This window comes from Ovis aries, chromosome 8 (genome assembly GCF_016772045.2).
Source record: "Ovis aries strain OAR_USU_Benz2616 breed Rambouillet chromosome 8, ARS-UI_Ramb_v3.0, whole genome shotgun sequence".
Classification (NCBI taxonomy): Eukaryota; Metazoa; Chordata; class Mammalia; order Artiodactyla; family Bovidae; genus Ovis; species Ovis aries.
In genome coordinates, this window is record NC_056061.1 from 26669621 (window position 1) to 26696103 (window position 26483).

Genomic DNA, 26483 nt, shown 5'->3' on the forward strand with positions numbered 1-26483 from the left:
TTCATCAGGTCCTTGTTGTGGCACATGGACTTAGTTGCCCCGCAGCACATGGGACCTTAGTTCTCTGACCAGGAATGGAACCCACATCCCCTGCATCTGAAGGCAGATTCTTAGCCACTGGATCATCATGGAAGTCCAAGCTTCCTAAATTAATGGCAAATAATTAAAGAACATGTGAAGCAACCATAATCCTCAACTTCTTTATTGAGTCCAAGACCTGAGGTGTGGGCCCCTAGTTTGGTTATCATTCATTCCAGTGTTGAAAGAAGTAAATGGGACAAACAACTACCTACTTGTCTTTCTACTCCCTGTGTAGAGGATAGAGTCAGAACATCTAAGAATTCTGGCTTTGCCATTTACTATGGGATCGGTCGGAGAAGGTAATGGCAACCCACTCCAGTACTCTTGCCTGGAAAATCCCATGGATGGAGGAGCCTGGTAGGCTGCAGTCCATGAGGTCGCGAAGTCGGACACAACTGAATGACTTCACTTTCACTTTTTACTTTCATGCACTGGAGAAGGAAATGGCAACCCACTCCAGTGTTCTTGCCTGGAGAGTCCCAGGGAAGGGGGAGCCTGGTGGGCTGCCGTCTATGGGGTCGCACAGAGTCGGACACGACTGAAGCGACTTAGCAGCAGCATGGGATTGGTCAACCTTTCTGAGAATCAGTTTTATCATGTAAATCAAAGACAGTAACACCTCCTGCAAAAATCTGCAAGAACCACATGAGATGTTATATGTGAAAGCAATTTACACTGGGTCTGACACCAAACAGTTGTTAAAAAAAAAAAATTTTGTTTTTACATTCTCATGTTAACATCCCAAAGGTTTCCATAAACTACCTTTCACATATATGTATAATATGTGGTGTGTGTGCTAAGTCACTCAGTTGTGTCCAATTCTTTGAGATCCCATGGACTGTAGCCCCCCCAGGCTCCTCTGTTCATTGGGATTCTCCAGGGGAGAATTACCATGCCCTCCTCCAGGGGATCTTCCCAACCCAGGTCTCCCATATTACAGGCAGATTCTTTACCGTCTGAGCTACCAGGGAAGCCTATACATAGTACTTATTTGTCATCCTTCTCCATAAAGTCAACTTTTTATTAAAATTCTAGAGCAAGAGATGTCAAATTATCTCCAAAAGGCCAGATAATAAATGTTTTAGACTTTTTATATACTTAAAAAAAAAAAAGTTTTAAAAATGTAAAAACCACCTTAGCTTGTGAGCCTCAGAGAAGCAGGGATTCAGCCCACAGGAAGTATATTCCCCAGCTCCTGTGCACAATTCCAAGACTGCAGTATAAGAAGTGTGCTACTGGGGGATGGGCAGTCAGGAGGAAATCAACCAAATTTCTAACATGACCACTGTTTCCACAACCATTTGGAGCTCTAGCAGTATGAAATTTATTACAGCCAATGAAATATCTCCTGTTTCTGGAAGTAGAAGATCAAAGAGGGTAAAAGCCATAATTTCAAGTGTAAGAAAAAATGTCCTATCAACATTAAATTGAAAAAAAAAATGCTACAGATTCTACAACATAATACTTCTACACAGTGACCACTCAACTAAAAGCACCATGGTATTACAAAATAAAACCAGCCCTGGATAAGTCATGTATAGAAGAGATAGAATTCTGGGCTAGACTCTATATACATTTTTACTTTCACGATCTATTCAACAAATGACTGTGAAAAATTCAAGACTGTGATAAAAGCAACTTAATTATAAAACAACATTTATTTTGAGAATACTTTTCTTAATATATTGTAATTTTCACTGCAGTTAGATGCCACATTAGGATAAGATGCTCAATTTCAGTTTTTTAAGTAATCATTGAGATTCTATTAAAAAAAACTTTTCCTATTAAATTCACTAACTAAAAGAACAAACTATGGGACTTCCCTGGCAGTTCAGGGGTTAAGACTCCGAACTTCCAAAACAGAGGGGGCGCAGTGGGTTCAGCCCCTGGTCAGGGAAACTAAGATTCCACGTGCCACGCAGCAAACAACCAAATGAGACGAGCAATGGTATTCCTGCCAAGAGAACATAGTCATGTTCTCATGGTTCGCAAAAAGTCAGGTCGTGCTCCCTGTTTTAAAAGTATTCGAAAAAAGAAAAGCAAACTTTTTAAAAATCAAATTTGCATTATAAAAACATCCATAACGAAAATCCTTTGGACAATCCATTAATTATCCACCTAAAGTATAATTAACTCTTTAAAATTCTATCAATATACATGCAGGCAATGAACACATACTATCCATAGTGAAGCATAAGATCTATAGTAATATTTTTGGAAATAAAAAAGTCTTATTCCCCCTTTATATTGCATCAAAATTTTGTAACACAGGATGATTTCTAATTCAAAGTCATAAGTTAGGACTACAATTAAATTAAATGAATTAGGGTGAATAATCACTTGTATGCCCTCTTAAATCAGAGATTCTTATACTTACCAATGATGTCTGATCCTCAAATGGCCTTGTAATGTTTTTCCTAATGTTTTAAAAAAAAGTGACTGTAATTTTAATAAGCAATTCACTCATAACAATAAGGTAATAATATTAAATAAAGATAATTATATATTCAAATGATCAAAAAAAGAAGCTGGAAGATATTTATTCATTCAAATATTTATTTAGTGCCAAGCACTGTTCTAGGAGCTAGGGATACCATAATACCATGTCAAACATGATCCTTACTTTCATGGAAGTTACATTCTAGAGGAAAAGTAAACAATTTCAAAAAGTTCTAAGTGTTGTGACAAAAATAAAGCAGGGCACCGTGTTAGTATGAAGAATGGAAAACGATTATTTGAGCTGAGACCCAACAAATGAGGAGTTAGCCATGGAAGAGTTTTGAGGTTAAGAGTACTCTAGGAAGAGGGAACCAAGTAAGAAAAGGTTCCGAGATGGAAACAAGTGTAGACTATTCAAGAAACAGAAAGCAACAAACATCACTGGAACTTAATGAGCAAAGAGTTAATGGTGGGATATGAGGTCAAAGATGAAGACATGGTCCAGAAAGTGTGGGGCCTTGCTGGTTCAGGTAAGGAATGAAGGTTATTAAAAGAGTAACAGGAAGCACAGGGGGATTTTAGACAAGAGTGATATGACGGGATTCAAATGTTCTTTTTAAAGGGCTGATCTGCCTACTATGTGAGGAGGGAATGTAGCACAGCAAGAGTGAAGAGGTCGGTAAGCAGCTATCACAGTAATCCAGGAGAGAAAGAAAGTGGGGGGCTGGGCCAGCAGTGCTAGCAGTGGACATGGACAGTGGATAGAGAAATGTAGAATGCTATCTTCCCACGCAAAAGGTTTGTTCAAATATGCATGAAGAAATTCTGCTAAGATACACAAAAAACTAATGATTCTGGTTGTTCTAAGGAGAGTGTGTGCATATTTATATTTTCACTGTATATTTTTGAATTTTTAGTCACATAAATATAATACAGTTCATAATTTTTACCAACTTAGAAAAAAATCATATATACAACATGATCTCAATTTTGTTTAAAGAAAAAAAAAGATGTATAGACACAAAACTACATGAGGAGAAAATATACACAGTGTTTATCTATGAGTGATTATTTACTCTTATCCCAATTATTTAAGATAATATATATTACTTTTATAATCAATAAAAAATTATTTAGAAAAATCATGCAAAAGGAAAAATTACTGCAGCATTTATGATTAACAGCCAAAAGCAATTCACAAGTAAATAGAAGACAGAAATTACAAAGAAGAAAAGGAGAAAGGCTCAAATGAAGTCTCTGGTATTGGAGTAGAACTGAAATTTGTAGTACGAACCCATGAATTTTTAGGAAATATCAATATCAACTCAGGGCTTTTAAAATATATAGATAAATATAAACAAATACAGACGTGCATACATGCATAGGTTAATGTACCTATGTACATTTTCAAGCTCTTGTCTGCTAGAGGACTGATGACACTCCAGTAGCAACTGACCATACTTAATGCCCAGATCTCTGTTTCTAAGTTATCTTTCTCCAATATATGGAACCAGGACTGATTCCAGGGCTCTGGCAATGAAAGCTGCAAGATGAGCCTAGAGCATCTTGTGATGCCAGAAAGGAAGTGCTCAAACACAGGGGCACTTTGAAAGGGCACACAAGCCAACCTGACAGAGATTCCAATGGCCAAAGAGAACAATTTAGCAACAAAATAAATCATGACAGCACTGAACCCCAAAGAACGTAATAAATATATAGTCCACACCGACATAAATAAGTGATTTAAACAAATGGAGAAGGAGGGACTGATTTTCATCACAGAATCCCAATTAATAAATGCAGAGGGAATGCAGGGAAACAGAAAACCACTGCACCACCACAGAGATCACCACTGTAGACAGGGTTCACTGGTGGATGCTAAAATGAATGCGCAGAAGTTTGTGGAGAACTAGGATTACTTGAAAACTTGTAAGTATCTCCTCTAAACATCTGTTAATTACAAAGGGGAAAATATCAACAGCAACTTTATAGTGGGGAAATCTAGCAGACACCACTTTAATCAAATTTAACACCACCAGTAAGAAGATATCAAATATTCCTCGGTAAGATATACTGAAAAGGCACATCACTTTTATGATATTACTGCCAAAAATGTACAATCTCAATCTATTCATAATATAAGACAAGTCCAAACTGAAGGATATTTTACAAAATAACTGACAAGTGCTCATCAAAAGTGTCAAGGTCATCAAAGATGAGGAAAGGTTGAGGAATTGTCATAAATTGGAGGAGACTAAGAAGACATGACAATTAAACACAATGTGGGATCCTAGAAGAGGAAAAGAATATTAATGAAAAGACTGGCATGAACCAAATCAAGCCTGTGATTAAAAAGTAAGTGTGTATAAATTACTGTCCCCATGTTCATTTCTTACTTGTGATAACTGTGCTTACAGAAGTTATAACATTAAGAGATGTGGGAGAAGGGTATAAGGGAACTAGTATTTTTGCAACTTTTCTGTAAGTCCATTACTATTTCAAAGAAATACATACATGCTATGATCACAACTCTGTAAGAATGTTCAGTACAAATGAATACACAAATGGGAAAGAAGTAAGTTTTGAAATACGCATAGCTATGTATGTAAGGCAATGTAATATTTTTTAAATAAAATATTTTTCTAAGTCTCCCATAAAGTGATTGGTTGTTACTTTTATAATGAAACAATATAATTAAATAAGTAAAAGAAATCATACTTACTTTTTATACAGAATGCCATACGGTTTCTTCAGTGCATACTGTAAAACATAATTTATAGCTTTCAAAACAAAACATATTCTGAAAAGCAGAGATAAAAGTGAAGCACTGTAACAGTCATTATGCAAGGTTATCCTAGCTCCTGAATCCTATTCTGATATCTTCTGCATGGCTCCCCTTTGATCACATATAACTTCCAACACAAGCTTAATATTCTGACACAGGACTTTCCTAATTAAAAATTTCTATGCCCTTTCAATATTCTATCCAATTTAAATGATTCCCTTCACTTCCTTAAATTCTAGCTTCATTTAGCCTGCTTTCCTTTAACCACCCCCAATTATTTGCAATTCCCCAAATGTATCATGCTCCTTCACACTCCCTTTGTGCACAAGCTTTTGCCTCAGCCTTGGAAGCCCTTCTCTTCCTCTTCCTTTTCCTCTTCTCATTTCAACTCCTTCAAAATGAAGCTTAATTGTCACCTCTAGGAAGCCCACCCTGTGTGGCAACCCTCATGGGATTTTAACTCAGCCTCCCATCCTACTCCATGACAGAGGACGAGACAGTTGGATGGCATCACCGACTCGATGGACAGTGAGTTAAGAGTAAGCTCCAGGAGTTGGTGATGGACAAGGAAGCCTGGTGTGCTGCAGTCCACGGGATCTCAAAGAGTCGCTCAAAGACTGAGCAACTGAACTGACTATCTGACCGACTCCCATCCTACTCCGTGCATACCTCCAGCACAGCACATCACTCACAATGCTCTAACTCTTACTCTCTCACTAAGCTCACTGAAGGGAGAGATTATGTCTTATATAAATATTAATCCCCAGCATCCAGTACAGTAGTTGGTACTGTTGAAAAAAATAAAGGGATATAATATGCAGTTAGCTCATTTTACAAATTAGATATGTTCTTGAAATGTGACAAAATCAAATTCCAATCATTGAAATCAGGTGAAATTTACTAAGGGAGCTGGAAGGAAAACCAGCAGTCAGTTCCTTGGCAAAGCAAACAATCTCCAACTTTAGGCTTTTTCTAAGGTTAGCATTTCTTAAGGCAAGGCAAAGGCAAAGGTTAGTATACTAAAAACTTTCTAAAATGATTTCAACACCATTTAAAAAGTGTGTATATATATAAATATACGTACCACATCTCTAAGCACTTGTGTTACTGTTGAATTTGCATTTCCCCCTTTAATCAACATAGCATTTTTTATATTTTCACTGAGTTTTGGTTCTCTCTTCTCAAGGAATCTCTTGGCTCTTTTTGTTTTGGGTTTTCTGTTGCAAAAAATCACAATTTATAACAACTTAAGACATTTTCCTCATATCACAAAACCAAGACTTACATACAAATTCTTAAATATCAAAGAGATATTACATAACATTTATTAGTTAGGATTCCACAAAATCTCATTTTGGGGGAAATATTAATAAAATATATTCAGTTATTACTAGTAAATGCAGTAATTACATTTGGTATTTAAAAAGACTTCCATTTTTATATTCCCAGCATTCTATTACTGTTTTCTAAATCTTTTGTTAAAAAAACAAGGACTCAAGTGAATACTGTTGCTATTTTTACCCTATTATTTTTTCTTTAATCTTAAAGCAATCAAACCAGTACTCTGCACCTGAACACAATGAACCAACTGCCAGTCAACTTGTGGGCATAGGGAGGCTAATTACTTCTTATCTTTCCTCCAGGTATAAGACCACAATGCCTGCCAGGAAGTATCCAATGTCCCACTCCAATATCATTGCTGATAAAGTCAAATACTGTTGCCACCAACTGAGAATAATAACAACTGACACTTCATTACAGTTAGTCTATTAAGGCCTAATCTTTTACAGATGAGTCAGCTGACATAATCTGTCCAAAGCCACACAGCTTGGCATGTAGGCCAGTCTTCAAAATGAGCTACATTTTGCATCCTGCAAAACATGAAAGGAAAACAGGGGCTTCCCTGGTGGCTCAGAGGTAAAGAATCTGCCTGCAATGCAGGAGACCCAGGTTCGATCCCTGATCCGGGCAGATCCCACATGCTGCAGAGAAACTAAGCCTGGGCACCACAACTGTTGAGCCCAGGAACTGCAGCTACTGAAGTTCCTGTGCCCTAGAGCCTGTACTCCGCAACAAGAGAAACCAATACAATGAGGTACCGGAGCTCCACAAGGAGACAGCAGCCCTCACAGCAACAAACACCTAGCACAGCCAAATACATATACATACACATACACACTTATACTATATATGGGAAACAAATTCATTATTCTGATTGTATTCTGTCACATGGAGTAGAAGGCTTTTATACACTGCCTTGTTCACCTCCACTTACACTACAGTGAGATTCTTGATTTCCCATCTGCCACCTACAGAAATAATTTTTCTCTTAAATAACTATGATCCTGCCTTCTTCCGGTTCCATGTACACTTCGGGATGGAAAAGAAAAACAATACACACACACATACCGTACCATACAGACTTTAAAAAACTCTCCTCCCGATAAAATATCAAGCACATATACAGCTTCTAATCATTTACTGGTTGATAAAGATACACATTATTTTCAAACCAAGAGAGATTTAGTGCATCCATAACCCAATAAAAGTGCTGTATGTTGCATATTCCGCTGTATGTTGCGGACTTCTGATTAACCAGCAACTTCATGGCAAATAGATGGGGAAAAACAGTAGAAACAGTGGCTGACTTTAATTTTGGGGGCTCCAAAATCACCTCAGATGGTGACTGCAGCCATGAAATTAAAAGCAGTTTACTCCTTGGAAGGAAAGTTATGACCAACCTAGACAGCATATTAAAAAGCAAAGAGCCCAGTCACTGAGCCGCCGCCAAGGACTCAGCAGCCTCCCCCTTGAGCCCCCTCGCTTCCCGACGCTGCGTCCCCCCTGCCCGCCTTCTCCCGCCGCCGCCTTCCGCAGGCCGTTTCCACCGAGGAAAAGGAATCGTGTCGTATGTCCGCTATCCAGAACCTCCACTGTTTCGACCCCCTTGCTGATGCAAGTAAGGGTGATGATCTGCTTCCTGCTGGCACTGAGGATTATATCCATATAAGAATTCAACAGAGAAACGGCAGGAAGACCCTTACCACTGTCCAAGGGATCGCTGATGATTACGATAAAAAGAAACTAGTGAAGGCGTTTAAGAAGAAATTTGCCTGCAATGGTACTGTAATTGAGCATCCAGAATATGGAGAAGTGATTCAGCTACAGGGTGACCAGCGCAAGAACATATGCCAGTTCCTGGTAGAGATTGGACTGGCTAAGGACGACCAGCTGAAGGTTCATGGGTTTTAAGTGCTTTTGGCTCACTGAAGCTTAAGTGAGGATTTCCTTGCAATGAGTAGAATTTCCCTTCTGTCCCTTGTCACAAGTTTAAAAACCTCACAGCTTGTTTAATGTAACCATTTGGGGTCTGCTTTTAACTTGGACTAGTGTAACTCCTCCATGCAATAAACTGAAAAGAGCCATGCTGTCTAGTCTTGAAGTCCCTCATTTAAACAGAGGTCAAGCAGTGGGCGCCTGGCAGTGTCCAGCCTGAAACAAAGCAATAACAGTGATGTTTCAGCCAAGTCCAGAGCCCCAGGATCACAGATGGCTATGTCTGGCCGGAAGCTCCTGGGCAGTCCCTCTGCAAAGTTCCCTGCCCTGAGAACATGTCACCACCTGAACAGTCCTCGATGAAGCGGAGAGTGGAGGATGGGTGAGGCAGCTGTACTGCTAGAGGGTGCCTTCAGTGGTCAGGGAAGGATCCTGTGATGTCTCCAACGTGACTGGGTGGGCAGGGCTTAGAGCATCCACCCTCCAGTGAGGTGACAGGACATCTGGCTTGCCACCAAGGTCTTCATGACCAGACATGTCCTAGCTAATCGACATCCAAACTAGAATGTGAGGCCAACCTTCTATCAGTTAAACTTTTGACAAGGGAACAAATTTCAAACCAATGTTATCAGTCACGTAGCTGTAGAGCTTGCAACTTAACTAGCAACAGCTGCCCTATGCCTTGTGAAGTAAACTGGTTTTTTGGTTTTTTTCCCCCCTCTTCAGTTTTAATGTTATGTAATGTATTTAAACCCTTATTTAAATAAAACTTGTTTTCAGGAAAAAAAAAAAAAAGCAAAGACATTACTTTGCCAACAAAGGTCCACCTAGTCAAGGCTATGGTTCTTCCAGTAGTCATGTACGGATGTGAGAGTTTGACCATAAAGAAAGCTGAGCACCAAACAACTGATGCTTTTGAACTGTGGTGTTGGAGAAGACTCTTGAGTCCCTTGGACTGCAAGGAGATCCAACCAGTCCATCCTAAAGGAGATCAGTCCTGAGTGTTCACTGGAAGGACTGATGCTAAAGCTGAAACTCCAATACTTTGGCCACCTAATGGGAAGAACTGACTCATTTGAAAAGACCCTGATGTTGGGAAAGATTGAAGGCAGGAGGAGAAGAGGACCACAGAGGATGAGATGGTTGGATGGGATCACCGACTCAATGATCATGAGTTTGGGTAAACTCCGGGAATTAGTAATGGACAGGGAGGCCTGGCGTGCTGCGGTTCAGGGGGTCTTAAAGAGTCGGACACGCCTGAGCGACTGAACTGAATGAACCAGCAACTAATGCAAACACCTTGTACGTTTTCTTAGCTATCTGTCCCCCAACGAGTCAATAAACTAGTCTTACTCATCTTCGCAGCCCCAGACCTGCAAAGTGTACAGCAAATGCAAAAACCCCTGAATTAATGACCAAACGAATAATCTGTCCTTTTGATTATATGTTAACCCAGGTAAACAGCAAAAAAACCCATAGCAAATCACGTAACTATTTAGGAGATCGAGAAACACTTTCTGGACGAATTTAAAGCAGCGATTAACCAAGGACAACTCAAGAAACATGTACGAGTTTGGGAAAAAGAGGAAATGAGCATCTCTGCGCTGCAACAAAGCCTTTACCTACATTCTCGCAAATAATCCTCACATTCTATGAAGAATGACTATTATAAATGCTACTTTACACAGCAAACTGAAATTTAGGGAGGCTAAATGACCCAACCACAAAGCTCTAAGCGGTCTGTCACCTCAATCTGTCAGATTCGAGGGCTGTGCTCAGAACCCCTCACTCTAACGCCTTTCTCACACAACTGCGGAAACGAAGGCATTCCCAATTGTCTAGGATAAAAGCTGCCAAAGCCCTGGTGCCACCTCCACCTCCGGGCTCCCACACGCGGACTTCCCCACTCTCCATCTCCCCTCCTGGAGCTGCTCCAATCCACCCGGACTGGCATGGGGGGCAGAAGCGCTAACACCCCATCCCGCTACAGGAGCTGCCTTGCGCCAACGTTACCGGGGAAAGAACCCAGTGCACTTACACAACTCTATCCAAAGCGTCCATCGCTACCTCAGGGGGAACCGGGGGAACGCACGTGTACCGCCAGCTTACGCGATAGGGCTGTGTGTCGGCGGAGGCGGAACCAAGCTTCCGGAAACGGAAGTTGCGTCTGACGCCACTTCCTGGGGCCGAAGTGGACTCCTGGAGATGCTATTGGCTGTGGAGGAGGGACTATGTTCCCTTGGTTACAGGTTTTTGCGTGGGTTCTTTTCAGAAAGTTAACGCTCGCTTCTAGGAGCTTGAGGTACACACCTGTATATGATACTGGTCAGGGTTCTTGGCCTTCCCTCAATCAATAGAAATTGGAGAGGCCAGCGAAGAAATTAAGGCGTCTTTGCAGATACACTAAAAGGGGGCTACTGCGCCTGCAGGAGAGACTAAAACCAAGTAACAGGTTCCCTTGCTTGCTGGGAAGGGGGCGGGGCAGGTGAGCTGGTTCCTTACATGGCGTGAGGACACGGTGTGTACAGGGGTGGTCTGGAGGGGTGGCTCACCTCTTAGGTGGTGTTGAGTGCCCTAGCATAGTTTTGCTCCCAGCTCTAGGTAAGTGGCAGCTGGGTTTTGTGTGTGTATGTGTTTTTCAAAATCTTGTCCATAAGTTGCTCCAACTGACCATGCACAGTTATTTTTAATCTCTTATGGTTTCTTATGGACAGGTGTTATTCATCTGGGAATCCCCCAGGATGCTAGAAAGGTTGACAGAATGGTAGGTACTCACAGTCACTAAAATGATCAACGTGAATATGCACCGTTGACAAAACAGTGAGATCAGTGAGGTAGAGTTTATAACTGCCATGGTGCCCGGCACATAAAAGGTAAGGAGAAGATAATACTAAGATCGTTACTTTCCCCTGTGTTTCAATTGTATATTTCAGGTACCGTGTTAGTCCTGTAAAGTGTACAATTTCTGTGGCTTTTAGTGTATCTGCAAAGATGTACGTCCACCACCACCAATTCCAAAACATTTTTATCACCCTTCTCATAACCATCCTGATAACCTCTAATCTATGTCTCCATAGATCTGCCTATGGAGAATATACCATATAAATGGATTCATACAATATGTGGCCTTTTTTGTCTGGCTTATTTCACTTACTGTGTTCCCATGTGCTCATGTTTACAGTTCACATGTGTTGTAGCATGTATCAGTACTTCATTCTCAGTACATTCATTTATTTAGAACTGAGTAATGGTCCATTCTGTGGATATACCATGTTTGCTTACCCATTCAAAAATTTGTGTTTCCACTTTTATAATCTTAAAGATTATACCTTATGATGCTTTGAACATCCATGTTCAAGTTTTTGCGTAGACTTTAGTTTTTAATTCTCTAGAACTGCATATCGCCACCCTGTTTGACATTTGGAGGAACTGTAAAACTTCTGCCTGCACTGTTTTACATTTCTATTAACAATGTAAGAGGGCCTGGAATTGGTTTTTCTATTGCTGCTGTCACAAATTACCACAAATTGATTATCATAACACAAATTTATTAAGTTAGACTTTTAGAGATGGTTGCTCCTTGGAAGAAAAACTGACAAACCTAGACAGCATATTAAAAAGCAGAGAAATTGCTTTGCCAACAAAGGTCCATCTAGTCAAAAGCGATGGTTTTTCCAGTAGTCATGTATGAATGTGAGAGGTGGACTATAAAGAAAGCTGAGCACCCAAAAATGATGCTTTTGAACTGTGGTGTTGGAGAAGACTCTTGAGAGTCCCTTAAACAGCAAGGAGATCCAACCAGTCCATCCTAAAGGAAATCAGTCCTGAATATTCATTGGAAGGACTGATGCTGAAGCTGACGCACTCAATGCTTTGGCCACCTGATGCAAAGAACTGACTCACTGGAAAAGACCCTGATGCTGGGACAGATTGAAGGTGGGAAGAGGAGACGACTGAGGATGGGATGGTTGGATAGCATCACCAACTTGATACACATGAGTTTGAGCAAGTTCCAGGAGTCGGTGATGGACAGGGAAGCCTGGCATGCTGCAGTCCATGGGGTGGCAAAGAGTTGGACACTACTGAGCGACTGAACTGAGACCTCTAGAAACCAGAAGCCTAATTTTACAGGTCTAAAATTGTCAGTGGGGCTCCATTCCCCCTAAAGACTGGAGGGAGAATCTTTACCTTTCCAGGTTCTATAAGCTGTTTGCATTTCTTGGTATTCCTCTATCTTGAAAAGGCATCACCTGAACTTCTGTTTCTACTGGCATTTTCTCTGTTATTTGTTTGACTCCCTCTTATAAAACTCTTGCAATTACATGTGGCCCACTTGGATAATCCACAATTATATCCCCCATCTCAAAATCCTTAACCTAATCATATAGCAAATTCCCTTTGGCCAAGTACGTAACATATTCACAGATCCCTACATTTAGAGCGTGGACATGTTTTGGGGAAAGCATTATTCTATTAACCACAGGTTCCAACTTCTCCACTTATCTCCAAAATTTGCTATTGTTCATCTTTTTTCATCAAGCCATCCTACCTAGTGGGTATAAAGTGGTAGCTCATTGTGGTTTTCATTTGCATTACCCTGATGACAAGTGATTTTGAGCATCTTTTCATAGGTTGATTAACCATATCTTCTTCCAGAAAAATGCTCAGATCCTTTGTCTTTTTATTGAGTTGCAATAGTTTCTCATAAATTCTAGATACAAGTCCCTTATCTGATGGATAATTTGCAAATATTTTCTCCAATTGATCTTTTTTTCTAATGTCCTTCGAATTGAAAAAGTTCAATTTTGATGAAGTCCAATGTGTCATTTTTTCTTTTGTTGCTTCCACTTTTCATGTTTTATCTAAAAGACCATTTCCTAATCCAACATAATAAAAGATTTATACCTATATTTTCTCCAAAGTTTTATAACTTTAGCCCTTACATTTATTTAAGCGATTAATCCATTTTTTTAAAAACAATTATATATTAAAAAATGTATGTATTAGGCTGCACCAGGTCTTAGCTGCCGCACTTGGGATCTTTGGTTGCAGCATGTGGGATCCATGACATGTAGGATCTAGTTCCCTGATCTGGGATCAAACTTGGGCCCCCTGCATTGGGAGCAGGGAGTCTCAACCACTGGACCACTAGGGAAGTCCCTGTTGGTCCATTTTGAGTAAGTCTTTGTATGTAATATGAGACTGGGGAGGGGTCCCACTTCATTCTTTTGCATGTGGATGTCCAGTTGTCCCAGCACCGTTTATTGAAAAGACTCTCTTTGCTTCATTGTATTGCCTTTGTTCCCTAATCTAAGATCAGTTGACTGTGTCTATTTCTGGCCTCTCTATGCTGTTCCTTTGACTTATTTGTCTATTCTTTCAGCAATTTCCACTGTCTATATTACTACAGTTTTTACAGTAAGTCTTGAAGTCCTACTATATTCTTTAACATTGTATTGGCTATTCTGAGAGTTGGCCTCTCCAAATAAACTTTAGAGTCAGTTTGACAATGTCCATAGAAAACTTGCTGTAGTTTTGTTGGGACTGCATTGAATCTATAGATCAAGCTTGGAAGAACTAATATCTAGAAAATAGGGCCACTTTCATATACACAAGGAAAGCTGCGCACACTGCTGCTGCTGCTGCCGCTAAGTCGCTTCAGTTGTGTCCGACTCTGTGCGACCCCACAGACGGCAGCCCACCAGGCTCCCCCATCTCTGGGATTCTCCAGGCAAGAACACTGGAGCGGGTTGCCATTTCCTTCTCCAGTGCATGAAAGTGAAAAGGGAAAGTGAAGCTGCTCAGTCGTGTCCGACTCTTAGCGACCCCATGGACTGCAGCCTCCCAAGCTCCTCCCATGGGATTTTCCAGGCAAGAGTACTGGAGTGGGTTGCCATTGCCTTCTCCCACCTGAATAAATTCTGGGATTCTGTTACAAAGAGAAAAAGAAGACCAGATATTGGGGCAAGTAATTAGCAGTCTCTCCACATACATATGGTAGAAAAAAATGTTTCTGATTAAAGGAAAGCTGAGACTAAAGTCATATAAAAATTGGGAGGATATACATGCTTATGGTTTGGAAATACTTTTAATCAGGGTATGTTGTTTTCCAATTAAATAGGAAAAAAGTTACAAAACTTATGGAAGGAAAAATTTTCTCATCCTAGAACATTAATTTTCTAATCTGTCAAAACAAAGTTGTACCTCCAACAGTTGAGAGGTATAATTTTTTAAAATTTTTAATGGGAGGATACTTGCTTTACAACACTGTGCTGGTTTCTGCCACACAACGTGAACCAGCCATAAGCATACATGATCCCCCTCCATCCTGAGCCTCCCTCCCACTCTCCCATCCCACATCTCTAGGTCATCACAGAGCACTATGAGATATAATTAATGTGAGGTGTGTTTTATTCCAGCATAAACCATATAAAATGGCTGGGTTATACAGTCAGAAACAAATACTGGTAATTTCATATAGATCAACCTGTATCAAAGTTTGTGAATAATTTACTTAAAAAAATACTAGTTAGAGCAGATCTAGCTTATCACTGTAATACTTAATTTTTAATTGGAGGATAATGGCTTTACAATGTTGTATCACTGTAGTAAAATGACTGTTACAGCTGAATTCCAGTCATCTTTCTTCAGTAGGAAAGGAGTGAAATTACAGCTGGAATATCAGGAACTGTACCTTCACCCTTAAGCACTTCTGAATTCTTCTGTTCTCAGAATTGTAATATTGATCTTGGTAGACTGGAAGATGTCCTCCCCCCCACCGCAAATATTTTCATGCCATAATTTTCAGTGTTATGCTTGTTTAAATTACATGGCAAAATGGACTTTTCAGATGGAATTAAGTTACAGACCTTAAAATAGGGAAGTCAGCCAGATGTGCCCAATGTAATCAAATAAAAGACAGAAGGGTCTAACATCAATAGGATGACAGAAGTAGCAGGAGAGAGTCAAGGCCTGAGAAGAACTTGACCATGGTTGGCTTTGAAGAGAAGGGGCTATGAGTCAAGGAACGCAGCCAGCCTCTGGAATATGGGAATGGCTCTCGGCCAACAGCAAGCAAATGGGACCATGATCCTTCAATTGCAAAGAACTGAATTCTGTAAACAACTGAATGAGCAAGGAAATGGAGTCCCCCATCCCACCTCCAGAAGAGAAGTTCTACAAATACCTTGATTTTAGCCCAGGTGAGACCCATCTCAAACAGCTGACCTACAATACACTTCTGTAGCTTAATACACATAAGCCATTAAATGTGGTAATTTGCAATGGCTGCAATAGAAACTTATGCACTTACCTTAGTAAAACCTCCATTTTAAAGGACTCATCACAGAATGGTCCCTATAGTCCTTGAAACCACATTTTTAAAAACTCATATATTTGGTCCTTAATGATTCTAGTATATTAAACTACTAGAAACTGAAATGTGTATATAGCTAACAAAAATTAAAATTGTGAACTACAAAGTCAATTATTTTATATAAAAATTCTATAAAAAGTTCATGACTAGTTATTATGAGAAACATTTCATCTAGGAGTGATTTCTAAGGCAGTTTCTTGGGTATCCATAAAAACAGACCCTTCTGTCTCAAAAGAAGGGATATCAATAAGAGGGCCAGAATCCTCTATTTCCAAGTTCGGTGGTTTCTCCTGTTCATAAATCAGGTTTGAATTATCTTTCATTTGAGTCTCATGCTCTTCCAACTCCAAAGATTTATCTGGATCTGAAGCTACAGCTTCATCCTCTTCATGTTGATGCAGAAAATTACAAATCATGTTGGGTCTATAGGAGAAATCATTCTCCTTGATTTGCAGCCATTCCACACCACCTAATAGGGGAGGGTGTGGGTGGGGTGAGAAACCAAGAAATATGAGAAAGGAATTTTAGTTACTTACAAATATTTTTAATTTAAATGTTCATATGAATATTTATCAAAATAAAACCCCAACTTAAAGAAAGGAACATGGTGCCTGAACCAACTGATAACAAACGTGTAATTTTCATCTTACATGGAGACCTTGGAAAGCCTATAAGGTATGCATTATGAAAATCACTACTATTCTAAGCCCTTTCTCCAGAGTCCAGTTCCCAGCTCATTCTGAGAGATAACTGATCTTCCACTGCCATCTCTTGTCTAGAAGAAAATTGTCACTTCCCTACAATTTTCTTCTTATTCAGTCAGCTTTCAAATACGGTGGATGATACCACTCTATCGTCTTCCAAGTCAACATTTATGTGTCATTTTAAATTGAAGAATCCAATTGTGAAATAAAAAACCTCTCCGAAATAAAATACCTCTCCAAAAAAATCCTTGAAAAAAATGTTTGTTCCTTTTCATACCTACAGTCAAAGCCCTAATCCCTCAATGAACACCCATAATCAAGAATTGCTTCAATAATGCTAGCCATTTTTTTTCTCTTATCCTTTTGACCCTTTCAGAAAGCCAAGTATTTTCATAGATACTTAATTCCTATAACCCAAGCTGTTTACTGTCACTGTCAAAGTTCCATTAGGTATCTGTAAGATATCCCAACCTATCTTGTCACCCTGTTTGAGCATCCATCTGTCCTATACCCCACCATAAACTAACTCTTCTGCAGCTGTTTGTTGAAACATCCTTACTGTTGACCCCATATCTTTTCTCTATCAAGTCTCCCTCTTTCAAAACTCGATTAGTCCTTTCCCTCCAGCTCAGCTTCAACTATTGACTTCTATTGAAAAAAAAAACAAACTTATTTTTTGCTTCCAATAACATTATTCTAAACATACAGAATAACATTATTCTAAAAAAAAAAATTCTTTTTAGTCATCAAGTTCAAAATCTTAAAGCCACCCTAAAGCCTTCTCTGTTATTTAGCATAATACTTGGCACATAACAGCTAACTAAGTTGAGAGAAATGGGTGTCGGACCATAGACATCCATGTCTGTCTAAATGTGATTTACTTTAGAGTACAAGCTCCTAGAAAATAAGGACTACACCTCCTGTCTACTTTGTTCTGCTGGCATCCAAGATGGTCCCCAATGACCCTCACCTGCCTGACACGCATACCCCTGTGTCGTCCCCTCCCACACAGATAGGATATCAAAGAAATGACAGAATGTGACTTCGAAGGCTAGTTCATAAAAGACATTGTGGCTTCTACTTTGGTCTTAAAAATCACTTGGTCTGGGAAAGCCAGCTGCTGTGTCAAAGGGCACTCAAACCAGTAGTGTGAGGAGGGCAAGGCAGTGGCGCCTCCAGCACAAACGCACTAGCCATGTGAGTGAGCCATCCTACAGTTAGATCTTTCCAGCCCTACTCATGTCTTCAGATGACTATAGCCCAGTCAACAAAATGACTGCAACCTCATGAGAGACCCAAGCCAGACCACCTAGCTAATAAGCTGTTTCCCAATTCCTGATTCATAGAAACCATGGGAGACACTGCTTCTGCTGCTGTTGTTTTAAGCCATTAAGTTTAGGGGCCACTTTTTATGCAGCAATAGATAACCAGTACAGCCTTGAATGGTTGGTTGCTAATTTATTTGATTAAAATACACCCAAATTTTGCACTTCCCTGGTGGCATAGTGGATAAGAATCTGCCTTCAAATGCAGGGGACACAGGTTCGATCCCTGGTTTGGGAAGATTCCATATGCTGTGGGAGCAACTAAGCCCATAAGCCACAACTACTGAGTCTGTGTGCTGCAACTATTGAAGCCCATGTGCCTAGATCCTGTGCTCCACAACAAGAGCAGCCACAGCGATGAGAAGCCTGTGTACTGCGAAAAAGAGTAGCCCTGCTTGCTGCAACTACAGGAAACCCGTACAAAGCTAATGAATAAATAAAAAGATGCACCCAGATTCTCCCGAAGATCTATTAGATTATTAAAAGACTAGAGCGAATTCTGTAACTTCCTTTAAGAAGAATATTTAAATGATAGTTAAGCCATCTGATATGTATCTGCCTTTCAAGTTCATTCTAGAACTTCAAGTGCCTCCTTCCTATTATTTTCAAAGTGCCTAAAAAAAAAGATAGTTGTGGAATATGTAAGAACAGAGATTTGTTATACAGTTATGTGTAGCTGGTATAAATTTCTAGATGATGAATGTACATTCAAATATTTATTCTTTACAATAAATCAAGCCACAAATATTCATCATTAGGGTCTTATTTACTAGTGTTTCAAATATGTCTTTGAGCAATAAGTCTTGTTTTTGGTGGACAAACACATTTATTTTGACCATGTTCCAAATTCCCACGGCATCAGAAAGAGGTTGGTGTGGTGAACAATGGGCTTTTAAACCATCAAGTGGTTATTTGTCCATCTCTGCAAACATGTGCCTGCTACAGGTGCAAGAAACACCCATAAAGTCTCTAGTGTTGGATGACTAGCAACTGGAGAAGGCTAACTGGGTGTTTATTAAGAACTAGACTTCAGATTAACAACTGTGGTCTTAGAGTCCCTCCCTCACATATAAAGCCAGCTTCTTCCAGCCGTGAGCATCTTGGGGAAGGTCACTGCATCTCCCCAAAGCTCAGGAGATGCTGCGGGGGTCAAGAACTGCTACCATCGTATCTTTTGCACTTACAAAGTTTTAATGGTGGGGAGAGGAGTGGCTGCTGAATTCCTTGGGGTTGAAATCATGTCAAGTTGCTTGACAAACTCCTCACAATCATTTCCAATGCAAAGCAGATAAAAATTTCTCATGTATCTCCAGTGCCCCCAGCTATATGAGAATTCAACTAAATTTTAAAATCTATCTTTGGTACTTTTTATAGAGAGCTCTCAATTTGCACATACTTAACCTATTACACATAGTTATTATTATGAAGTACAAAGAACATCCTGGCAACAATGTGTCATAAAGCCAATACTGAATCATCTATTTTCAGAGAAATAAGTGAACTAACCTATGTTTTCTTCTCCTTCCTTCTTTTCCGTCAGAAGAGTCCTTGTCATGCTGAGCTTCTTCATTGTGTGGCATTTATATTTTAGCACGGTTTTGTTACTGCCTTCTGCATCCACTAAAATACAAAATGAACACTATTATACTGCTTGATGGCATCAAATAATCGTGTTAAGCCTCAATGGTTCCAGTTTAGAGAGCTAAACTACTTCCTATCAAGATAATGCAGTTAAGTTCAAGATTTAACTCATTCCTCCTGCTCCAGCCACAGAGAAGTAATAGATTAAATACTTAAGAACTGAAGATACAAATGAACTCAAAGACAACACACATCTACAGGGGACAGAAACCCGAAGTTAGAGTAAAGCTACAACGCTGGACTGGAAGAAACACAAGCTGGAGTCAAGATTGCCGGGAGAAATATCAATAACCTCAGATATGCAGATGACACCACCCTTATGGCAGAAAGTGAAGAGGAACTAAAAGCCTCTTGATGAAAGTGAAAGAGGAGAGTGAAAAAGTTGGCTTAAAGCTCAACATTCAGAAAACAAAGATCATGGCATCTGGTCCCAGCACTTCATGGGAAATAGATGGGGAAACAGTGGAAACAGTGTCAGACTTTATTTTGGGGGCTCCAAAATCACTGCAGATGGTGACTATAGCCATGAAATTAAAAGACGCTTACTCCTTGGAAGAAAAGTTATGATCAACCTAGATAGCATATTCAAAAGCAGAGATATTACTTTGCTGACTAAGGTCCGTATAGTCAAGGCTATGGTTTTCCAGTAGTCATGTATGGATGCAAGAGTTGGACTGTGAAGAAGGCTGAGCGCCGAAGAATTGATGCTTTTGAACTGTGGTGTTGGAGAAGACTCTTGAGAGTCCCTTGGACTGCAAGGAGATCCAACCAGTCCACTCTGAAGGAGATCAGCCCTGGGATTTCTTTTGAAGGAATGATGCTAAAGCTGAAACTCCAGTACTTTGGCCACCTTGTGCGAAGAGTTGACTCCTTGGAAAAGACTCTGATGCTGGGAGGGATTGGGGGCAGGAGGAGAAGGGGACGACTGAGGATGAGATGGCTGGATGGCATCACGGACTCAATGGACGTGAGTCTGAGTGAACTCCAGGAGTTGGTGATGGACAGGGGGGCCTGGCGTGCTGCAATTCATGGGGTCGCAAAGAGTCGGACACGACTGAGCGACTGAACTGAACTGAATAGGTCTATTAGGTGCCAGCCCTGAAGTGGGAAAGCGGGGTCGGGAATTTGGGTTTACTGGGTAATGAGATCTAAAATTCTGTCGCTCAAAATGAAGCACAAAAGTCAGACACTACTTGAAGCCAGACTGGAGTGAGAAGATCCCCAGTCAGGAGAGAAAGCTGAGAAAAAAAAATTGCTATCCACCTGCTGCTTGGGGTCACAGCTTTATAAAAACTGTGGGTGTAGGTGGGAATGACGGATGAGACTCTGTGCTAAGGATGTGAAGCACGCTGAAATCCTGCCACTGTGTGACTACTGATACTACACTTTAGAGAGCAACACAGTGGTGCCTATTAAGTTGAACCATGTAAAACTGGCAATATTCAGCCCAAATTGTTAATTTCAGATGGCTGAATCTACTACACACACTTATCAATCTAACAGTTCCGTTTCTAAGTGTATACCCAAGAGGCATTTTTACATAGATGCACAAGACATTTTTGTGATGAGTAAATAAGCATAATTAAGAAAACAGGCTCTGGAGCAGACCATCTTGGTTCCAGTCCTGGCTCTGCTTCTAGGTCTATGACCTTGAGCATGTTTTTATCTCTCTGTGCTTCAGTTCCTTCAAATATAAAATGAAGATAACAGTGCCCTCTACCTCATAGACTTGTGGTGAGGATTCAGGACATTTATACATGGAACACTTAGAACAGTGCCTGACATACAGAAAGCACTCAATAAATTTTAGTAGTTATTAATAAAAATGGAAGCAACCAACATGTCCATTAATTGGAGAAAAAACTGCAGTACAGTCACAAACAGCAACAGAGAAAACAGTTATATATACATATATATATATAAGCATGTAAAAAAATCTCAAAACGTATCTGATTGAAAAAAAGATATAGAACGATACATTTATCAAATGCTACAATTTATATGAAGTGTGAAAGTATCCAGAAAGTGCTATTTATTGTCTGCTGATACATACATATGTAATATAAAATCAGGTGTAAGAAAGATAAACACCAAATTCAAGAGAGTAATCACCTCTGAAGACAAGTGATTACCTCTGAAGACAGAAGGGAGTAATTTTGGAGAGGGATACACAGGGGCTTCAAATGCACCTGGAATGTTTTTTAACTACCTAGCCAAAAGGGAGGATTTGACACAGGTAGACAGTGGGTACATGAGATGTTTAACTTTAATATCCATCATATACAAGTATGTTTGAAATATTTCACAACAAAAAGAGTTGAGTCAGCATAGCAATCACTTACCATATTCAACATTTTCTTCAAATATAACACAGGTCCCAACAGTGTCTGCAGAAAAACATTAAGGCAACTTGTTGAAATAGCTGCTTTCTCCAAAAGGCATATAAAAAAAGGGAATTTCATCTCTCTGACATCCTCCTACCTTCATACTCTCCAGCAAAGACATAGCTGTCCACTTGCAGAATGGGCCTTTCAGTATCAATTCCCTACAACAGAATATAGGACCATTAAAAAATCATTAGTAAAAACAGCCTTGGGAGTGGGGGAAATGGGTGAAGAGGGGCTCAAATAATACCAACTTCCAGTCATAAAATAAATAAGTCCTGGGATGTTTAAGAACATCACAGTGACTATAGATAGTACTGTACTTTATATCTGAAAGTTGCTAAGACAGTAAATCTTCAAAGTCATTACCAGAAGAAAAAAAAATTTGTAATTATATGCGTAGTGATGGGGGTTAATTAGACATTGTGGTGATCACTTCATAATACAAATACTAAAAACATACAGCTGAAACTAATATAATTTTAAAAAAAAATTGTTGTTCAATCCTTCAGTCATGTCTGAGTCTTTGCGACCCCATGGACTGCAGCACGCCAGGCTTCCCTGTCTTTCAGCATCTCCCTGAGTTTATTCATACTCATGTCCATTGAGTCAGTGATGCCATCCAACGATCTTGTCCTCTGTCGTCCCCTTCTCCTCCTGCCTTCAATCTTTCTAGCAGCAGGGTCTTTCCCAATAAGTCAGCTCTTCACATCAAGTGGCCAAAGTATTGGAGCTTCAGCATCAGTCCTTCCAGTGAATATTCAGGGTTGATTTCCTTTAGGATCAACTGGTTTGATCTCATTGCTGTCCAAGAGACTTTCAAGAGTCTTCTCTAGCACCACAGTTTGAAGGCTCAATTCTTCAGCATTCAGCCTTTTTTATTGTCCATCTCTCACATCCGTACATGACTACTGGAAAAACCGTAGCTTTGACTAGATGGACCTTGGTAGGCAAAGTAATGTCTCTGCTTTTTAATATGCTGTCTAGGTTGGTCATAGGTTTTCTTCCAAGGAGCAAGCGTCTTTTAATTTCATGGCTGCAGTCACCAGCTGCAGTGATTTTGGAGCCCAAGAAAATAAAGTCTGTCACTGTTTTCATTGTTTTCCCATCTATTTGCTATGAAGTGATGGGACCAGATGCCATGATCTTAGTTTTTTGAATGTTGAGTTTTAAGCCAACTTTTCACTCTCCTCTTTCACTTTCATCAAGAGGCTTTTTAGTTCTTCTTCGCTTTCTGCCATAAGTGTGGTATCATCTGTGTATCTGAGGGTATTGATATTTCTCCCAGCAATCTTAATTCCAGCTTCTGCTTTATCCAGCCCGGCATTTCGTATGATATACTCTGCATGTAAGTTAAATAAGCAGGGTGACAATATACAACCTTGACATACTCCTTTCCCAATCTGGTTGCAAACTGTTGTTTCTTGACCTGCATACAGGTTTCTAAGGAGGCAAGTAAGGTGGTCTGGTATTCCCATCTCTTGAAGAATTTTCCATAGCTTGTTGTGATCCACACAATCAAAGGCTTTAGCCTAGTCAATGAAGCAGAAGTAGATGCTCTTCTGGAATTCTCTCGCTTTTCCTATGATCCAACGGATGTTGGCAATTTGATCTCTGGTTCCTCTTCCTTTTCTAAATCCAGCTTGTACATCTGGAAGTTTGTGGTTCACATACTGTTGAAGCCTAGCTTGAAGGATTTTGAGCATTACTTTGCTAGCATATGAAATGAGTAAAACTGTGTGGTAATTTGCACATTCTTTGGCACTGCCTTTCTTTGGGATTGGAATGAAAGCTGACCAGGTCAGTTTTATAAAAAATATTTTATTTTTTATGAAAATTATATATTACAAAATAATAATTTATTTCTGTGTGGCTGTGCTGGGCTTTCCTCTATTGCAGTGAGCTGGGGCTACTCTCTAATCACAGTGCTCCAGCCTCTCACTGCAGTGGCTTCTCTTGCTGCACAGCATGGGCTCTACGGCACTCAGGCTTCAGCAGCTGTGGCTGGAGGGCTCGGAAGCACTGGGCTCAGCAGTTGTGGCGCAGGGGGCTTAGTTGCTCTGGGGCATGTGGGATCTTCCTGGATCAAGGATCAAACTCTGGTCTCCTACATTGGCAGGTGGATTCTTTACCACTGAGCCCCCAAGGGAATCTAGTATAATATTATATGTCAATTATTTCTCAATTTAAAAAAGAAAAGAAGGATTTCCCTGGTGGTCCAGTGGTTAAAATTCCATTGCAGGGGGCACAGGTTAGATCCCCAGTTAGGAAGCGAAGATCCCACCTGCCTGGAGTGGGCACAGTAGTTGCAGCCCAGAGGCTCTTTAGTTGCGTCCTGTGGGCTTCAGTGGCCGTGGTACTGAGACTTAGCTGCCCCAGGGCATGTGGGATCTTAGTTCCCCGCACCAAGAACTGTACCCCTGAGCCCTGCATTGCAAGGCAGATTCTTAACCAGGGAGGTCCAAAAACACTGCATTTTTTTTTTCAAAATTTAATCTTCCATTTCAAAATGCCACCCCCTTCCCCACAAATCTTTAACTCTTCCCAGCCACACATGCAGACATCAGGCATCGTTGTTGATGCTGTCAACTACAAACTGGCACCTGCCAAGAGCACTGCCAATGACTGAACAAGGGCATCTGCCACCTGCCCCTGTGGAGACGGAACCCTGTGCTGCTGCAGCTGCTGACCTTCAGCACCCGGAGAGAGCTCAGGGTGCAGTGAGGCACTGTGTGCTCCAGGGAATCTGGTGCGACAGATCTTTAGATAGTTAGATCTTTTCAGGAACTGATTTTATGATCCGAACCCTTGCATCTCCTCATACCTGGAAAAGCACTAAATCCCTTCATGGTGACATCAAATCCTTGTGACTAGCAGAAAACATTTTGTAATATGAGTGCTTAATGGTACTGAACTCCTCCTTCACCAAAATCTTATATATTGACCTTTCCCCACTGTCTCTTTGGAGCAGTCTCTCAGAACTATCAGAGATGCTGCCTCCCTGGCTGCAGTTCTCATTTTGCCCCAAAAAACTTAACTCCCAACTCTCAAGCTGTGCATCTTTCTGTAGTCGACAATGCTGTAGAAGTTGGGCATTAGCTTTCTCCCAGCTGCTCCCATAGCTCCCTGTACTGTGACTGTCTCCAATGGTTCACTGCTCTGTATACCTGGAATTAATCTATTTTAAGGGGATGCTTTTGAATTGTGGCATTGGAGAAGACTGCGAGAGTCCCTCGGACAGCAAGAAGATCCAACCAGTTCATCCTAAAGGAACTCAGTCCTGAATATTCACTGGAAAGACTGATGCTGAAGCTGAAACTCCAATACTTTGGCCACCTAATGCGAAGAACTGACTCATTTGAAAAGACCCTGATGCTGGGAAAGACTGAAAGCAGGCGGAGAAGGGAGCGACAAAGGATGAGATGGTTGGATGGCATCACCACAATGGACATGAGTTTGAGTAAGGTTTGGGAGCTGGTGATGGACAGAGAAGCCTGGCGTGCTGCAGTCCATGAGGTCGCAAAAAGACACGACTGAGCGACTTAACTGAACTGTCTCAACTAAAGGGGATGGGTATGTCACCATTCATTCTTGTTTCAGATTTAAGAAAACCTACAACAACCCACCAATTCTACAAGACTCACCAAAATCTTGCATTTATTTTCACATTTTGAGAGCAAGTCTGAATCAAGAATTCCTGATAATTCCACCATAACCAACTGCTCCTGGTGGAAGAAAGAAGGGTTAACGCGTTAGCCTGTGAGAATGCAGGAAGAGGCAGGCAGTTAAGGAGAAAAGCCAAACAAACACTCGCAGTGAAACGACTCCACTTTCGTGAAAATTACGTTCTGCTTTCAAGGAGAGGAAGCGCGCTCCGTTAACGAAGGTAACCTCCCTCCTTCCCTCTAGAACGTCCGCGTGGCCCGCAGGGCTGTGGGCAGCTGCTTTCCGCCCCGCGCGCTCGGGGGCACAATCCCGCCAGGCGCCCCGGGGCCGCGCCTCGACTCCCTGCCGCGCACACAGCCACTTCCACCCCCGCCACCACCGCGCGGGCTTCCACCGTGGCACTCACTGTTTCCTCCTCCTCCTCTTCCTCCTCTTCGTCCCAGTCCACCCAACTCGGCTCCTTGGCAGCTGCCGCCATGCCGCCGCTCCTCTGCGCCGCCAGCGAACCGTGGGCCCCGCCCGCCAGGGCCGCCATCTTGAGTAAGGGCAGCGGCTCCGGCTGCGCCCGCCGCTGCTGCCAGCACGCGAGATGGCGGCCCCCGGGCCCACGTGGACCTCCTTGTTCCCCTCCGAGAGCTGGAGCCAGGACTCTGGCCTCTGTCGGGCAGCTTCGGCGACCTAGGGAGCCCTCGGACTCCCGTCGCTGGTGGGACGAGCCCACTGGCGAGCGAGGCAGAGGAGATCAAGAAGGTGCAGGCAAAGAGGCCACCGTGCGCGAGGGGAATGGAGAGGCTTAGAGTATCCCCA

The 26483-nt window shown here is 41.1% G+C and overlaps 3 protein-coding genes across 3 annotated transcripts in view; 1 reads left to right on the forward strand and 2 right to left on the reverse strand.

Moving 5' to 3' along the window:
- Window positions 1-10708, reverse strand: part of RPF2 (ribosome production factor 2 homolog) — a 35765-nt gene extending 25057 nt beyond the window's left edge. The window contains exons 1-4 of the mRNA XM_004011200.5: window positions 10620-10708; window positions 6390-6522; window positions 5243-5280; window positions 2459-2498 (exon numbers count right to left, since the gene is read on the reverse strand). Coding sequence (XP_004011249.3) covers window positions 2459-2498; window positions 5243-5280; window positions 6390-6522; window positions 10620-10642 — 234 coding nt within the window. The 5' untranslated portion in view covers window positions 10643-10708. The remainder of the gene's footprint in view (window positions 1-2458; window positions 2499-5242; window positions 5281-6389; window positions 6523-10619) is intronic.
- LOC114116065 (eukaryotic translation initiation factor 1-like) lies at window positions 8073-8733 on the forward strand. Its single transcript, XM_042253314.2, has one exon. It carries the CDS (start codon window positions 8216-8218, stop codon window positions 8555-8557), a length of 342 nt encoding a protein of 113 aa, XP_042109248.1. The 5' UTR covers window positions 8073-8215; the 3' UTR covers window positions 8558-8733.
- A 4266-nt stretch (window positions 10709-14974) lies between the features above and the next one.
- GTF3C6 (general transcription factor IIIC subunit 6) lies at window positions 14975-26224 on the reverse strand. The gene is made up of 6 exons (XM_027972368.2): window positions 26083-26224; window positions 25655-25735; window positions 22108-22171; window positions 21969-22013; window positions 19492-19605; window positions 14975-16425 (listed from the first exon to the last, which is right to left on the reverse strand). The coding sequence occupies exons 1-6, from the start codon at window positions 26209-26211 to the stop codon at window positions 16124-16126; spliced, it is 735 nt and encodes a 244-aa protein (XP_027828169.1). The 5' UTR covers window positions 26212-26224; the 3' UTR covers window positions 14975-16123.
- Between the last annotated feature and the right edge of the window lie 259 nt (window positions 26225-26483).

Coding starts and splice junctions, on each gene's coding strand:
- LOC114116065 (XM_042253314.2), top strand. CDS start 8,216: ATGTCCGCTATCCAGAACCTCCACTGTTTCGACCCCCTTGCTGATGCA.
- GTF3C6 (XM_027972368.2), bottom strand. CDS start 26,211: ATGGCGGCCCTGGCGGGCGGGGCCCACGGTTCGCTGGCGGCGCAGAGG. Junction 22,014..22,107: donor CTTTGCTGGAGAGTATGAAG/GTAGGAGGATGT, acceptor GTTTTTCTGCAG/ACACTGTTGGGACCTGTGTT. Junction 16,426..19,491: donor GGAAGGAGAAGAAAACATAG/GTTAGTTCACTT, acceptor CTCCCCTATTAG/GTGGTGTGGAATGGCTGCAA.